At 36.0% G+C, this 4,699-nt stretch overlaps 1 protein-coding gene across 1 annotated transcript in view; it reads right to left on the reverse strand.

Moving 5' to 3' along the window:
- LOC105619401 (AF4/FMR2 family member 4-like) overlaps window positions 1-4,272 on the reverse strand; it is an 11,035-nt gene extending 6,763 nt beyond the window's left edge. Inside the window, exons 1-2 of the mRNA XM_012200922.1 lie at window positions 4,119-4,272; window positions 1,246-1,403 (exon numbers count right to left, since the gene is read on the reverse strand). Coding sequence (XP_012056312.1) covers window positions 1,246-1,403; window positions 4,119-4,272 — 312 coding nt within the window. The remainder of the gene's footprint in view (window positions 1-1,245; window positions 1,404-4,118) is intronic.
- Between the last annotated feature and the right edge of the window lie 427 nt (window positions 4,273-4,699).

Below are 4,699 nucleotides of genomic sequence, written 5' to 3' on the forward strand. Positions count from 1 at the left end.
AGAGAGAGAGAGAGAATAATATATTTTATTTAAAATTGTCTATCAATTGAATTTGTTATCAAGATTTGGTTAAGAACGATCCATGCGGTCTGATTAAATGAGACGACGAGCAGCCTCCGAATAGCCTTTGGGCAATCGCCATGGCTGTTTCAGTGATCAGAAGGAAGGTTTGCACCCTTCGATTTAGTAAACGAGACGGAGGGCAATATTGGACCACTGCGTCAAAGTTGATTGACAATATCGCGCATCGATACCTTTCCCTTTCCTTTAAATTTGAGGTGTACCCGAATATAGATCCAAATTATAATCTCATATCAATTAAACAATGTAAATAAGTAAAAAAAATCTAACAATAAAATATATAATTCTTCCATTATCTGCTTACATTAAAATAATATAATCATTTAACTATATAAATGATGTAATAAGCGTATGAGTTGCATCTTACAAAATATTAAAATATTGTTAAAAACAAAATTCTTTGTTAAAACGCTTTGTTAAAGTTACTATAACATTATAATAATAAGACTTCTTATGTAAAATTATTATTAGGAAATATTATTTTCGTAAGCGTTGGAAATTGGTCGAAGTCCATAATAGATCAGCCCCGTTTACAAGAATTTACAACAAGCAATATCGATTCCGAACTTCGCTCATTTCACAAGATTGATTTTCCGCATGCGAGACGTTTCCCTCGTAAACGGAAGAGGCCAACCACCCCGTCTTGTTCATTTCATGTTGCACATATTATTCTCCCCAAGGAATGCTTGGATAATACACGGAGCACAACAGGATAACAACGATAGCTCAGTGAATTTCTACACATGCTCGATTCGCGAGTCACTATTGACAGGATAAGCCTCGGTTGCCCTTGGCAGCTTGTCACTCGCTGCTAAAATCATCCCTCTGTGTCACCGCAGAGGCAAGGGAAAGTAACACGCTACCATAAAACTCGTAACCGATGACGTTGCTATCGATTAAGCAACATTTCTCGAGGGTGCGATTTTTTTCGTCTCTCGTTCTCGCTGCTTTCTCGACGAGATTCCCCTCATCGTAGGGAAGATTATTAAGAGTTTTCTCAATGTAGTAATACGACACTAGCTGTTGAGATCGTTATCAGAAGTGAAAACATATACTGATATTTATCTCCATAAAAGCGTTTTATAAGCGATATTATTCGCGCGACTTAATTCCTATTTTTACAGAAGCAATTGCATTCTACAATTATATTTTGCGAAGTATCACCTTGACGTTATAAACCCAGAGTGGCGTCTCCGTTCCTGCAGAGAAACCCAGTTCGCCGCCGAAAACGTAGAGGCAATCCTTATATGCCACCGCACTATGTTCCTGAAGAGCCGGCGGTCTTTCGCCGCCCGGATGCAATTCCTCCCATTTGCTTTCCGCTGAAAAAGAAACAAAGAAAAGCTTGTCTCGTAATCCGACATTCTTATCCTTTAGGTTATGTATGCAAATATTATGGAAAGTGCACGTGTTACAAATGCACAAGAATGCAAGACGTCGAGCTTTTCTAATGCACTCGTTGCATTTTCATAGTCGACTTTTGTCCCAGCAGAATTCATATACTCTATATTTTATTTTAAAAACTCAATTGTTTTTCAATGTGACAGGATACTTTCTATAAATAATAATTAAATTTTGTGTATACTTCTTATTTTAATAATTGATATCGCAAGCGGGTGTTTTATAACTTTGTTTTATAACTTGTAATTTTTCTCAATTAATAATTTAAATATATTTTTTATACATGATAAGATGGAAATGGAGGGAAGATCTGAGTCTTCAATCGTAATAATAACAGTTTATGAAGAGAATTTTAAAAATCTTTCATCTATCTAAGTTTTTAATAAAACAAATGAGCGTCCTTCAAAATTATCGTGAAAAGAAAGCCAGAGCTCCCCTGACGAAAGTATAAAAAATATCAAAGCGAGAAAAGCTCGCTCGAGTAGTGCATAAATTTGCGTTTTTTATCGAGATATTATTCTGGCGGGTATCGGAATGAATCTACAAAGAGAAATATTGCTGTATGCGCCAATTATTATTTCTTCCTCCATTCGTGTATCAAATTGATTTTATGCTTCTTTTTGACATAATCTTATTCTTGTGTTCCAGATAGCTATCGATCGATACAAGAAGCTTTCTATTAGATTTTAATCTATTAAATTTGGATTTAAAATCAGATCGTGGAATCTTTCTACTCATTTATTTTATTAAATTATTTTTTATATTCTATTTTTTCATAAGCACGTTCTTCTCTATAATTTCACATCTTTCATATTGTGCCTTTCTTTCATCTTGCGATCCTCATTCTGTCCCTTCCATTTTTCTGTATTCATTCGGAATCGCTTTGAAGAGAGAATGGTAATATCCATAAATAAATAAATGAGAGGATAAAACATGTGTGATTCGTGAATGACATTTGTGCCAAAATTCATCTAATTTCGCAATATTCTCGAAAGCTTCAGCTTCTCTTCGAAACGTGCTCGAGAACAAAGAATCTGGGTAAAGACCGTAACGTGCTGACTGAAGCATCTTCGAAACCGCTAGAATGATACTAGACGTTCGACATCGATTATGTAGTAATATACATGTCGTATCTTTTTGGTAGTGAAACGAACAATATCTCCTTTTGTTTAAAAGCATGTTTCGCGAAATAGCAACGTGATCGAGTACACAAGAAATCCGAACGGGTGGATATATGCTTTGTATAACAATTTAGCCATTAGAGTCACTCTGTTTAAATATCTTTATTATATGCAGGAATATTGAAGATTTTTACGCAGAACTTTATATAAAGAAAGATTTATATTTTCTAAGAAAATGACCACATTCAGTAGAAAAACAGCTTTTCAATGGTTGTAAGATTCTTTAATGTAATTAGTAGTTTATATACTTAAATCTAGTGAAGAACTAAGAACAACAACAAATCATATTAAAGAATCTTACAACAGATGCAAAATTTTTTCTGCTGAATGCAATCAACAAGAATATAATTATAAAATTAATTTTGATGTTCCTCTTTCTCTTCTACAATTTTGTTTTTCTATCAATTAAATTGCTTGATAAAATTTGTCTTTCTCCAAGAATAATTACTTCTTTAATAATCCGAAAATAGAAGAAGATGCAATAAAAACCGGTTTTTCGGCTGGAGTACCTCCACTTGTGATTCTTCGAGTTATCACAATATTTTTGCGAGATCAAGTAGAACGACAAAGTCGGGCTTTTAAAACAGGGGGTAGAAACAGCCAGGAACATTGTTTGCTCCAGGAAACGAAGCGCTACCCGCCAACCCTTTCGCTGCCGCTTTAATATTCACCCGAACAAGCACACGGCCGAACAATATCCTCTGGTTAAGAGACCCGGTCGTGCAAGCACGAGCGAAACGAATTCGTGCTACATCGATATACTTGACTTCATAAATCATCGTTCTTCTCGCGATTGCTTCAAGACATTAACGTTATTCATTTAAATGATCTTACGTAGCATCGTAAGAATAGACTCTTTGGTTTCGTTAATCAAAATATACAGAACATGATGAAATAGAGTTATGATATGAGATTTTAATTGTTCAGAAGAGAAATAAGACGTTAATTCTTCTCCCTCTGTTAGGAATGAATGCGAATAAAAACGGATGGAATATTTCAGGCGGAGGAAAATCTCTCCCTGTCATATACATAAGCCACCGATTACGGCCGGCGGACGCAATTAATTCATGTATGTCTGATCTCCGTGGAAACACCACGTAATTGTGGAGTAGCATTCGCGGATTTAACTGATGTACGTAGGCTTTAATAATGGTGCATTATTGATCAGACTGAACCCCGTTCAAATTCCGTCGCGCACCCTCGTCCTGGGGGGTGCGTCAGGAGATGCGATGGGGTGCGCTGGTCAGAAACGACGTTGGTATTATATCGCGTACTTGGAGCTACTCGAAATACTGCAGTATCATTCTCGAAAATTATTGGGATTTTTTTTATGTTCTCGACGCATTGTCGATAATCGTATCCTAAGATTTAAAGACGCAGTGATTAATGTAATACGCGCGATGTTGTTGCGATACGTACGAGCTGTTATACAAGCGCAAAAATTTAAAAGCTCACCAAGGCTATATCGCCAGAGATCTTTGAGAGGTAGGTTTCCATTTCGACCACCGAGAAGATATACGTGACCGGCAAGTAAGGTGGCACTATGCTTGCTCCTCGAAGGTGGTGCTGGTCCATTTTCAGTGCCAGCTGCGGTAACCGAGCTCCACATTTTCTTCCTGAAACAAAATACAGCAGAAATCATTTTTTATCCACTGTCTTTTATCAACGGAAGATCATTGTCAGAGAAAAGTTTTTTATTGCAGTAATTATAGCTTTAGTAAAACATTGATAATACGGTGGCTTTATCTCAAGTCAGTTCGCGTCTCTTAAGCTCAAGAGATTAAACAGCATCCTGATTGATATAGATAGTCTTGTAATAGCATTGGTTTCCCCTTGGTCTTTCGTGATATCTTATTCTCCCGCTTTCTGAATGTTTCCTTCGTCCTCAGAATTACTGCCAAGAGAAGGAAGTTGCTTTCTCAAAAGCTGGGGATAAGATACATTCGTTCGGCTACTGCTTCTTATTTGTCTTGTACCTTCTATGTATATATATATATATATATATATATATATATATATNTATATATATATATATT

The sequence above is a fragment of the Atta cephalotes genome, assembly GCF_000143395.1.
Source record: "Atta cephalotes unplaced genomic scaffold scaffold00021, whole genome shotgun sequence".
Taxonomy (NCBI): Eukaryota; Metazoa; Arthropoda; class Insecta; order Hymenoptera; family Formicidae; genus Atta; species Atta cephalotes.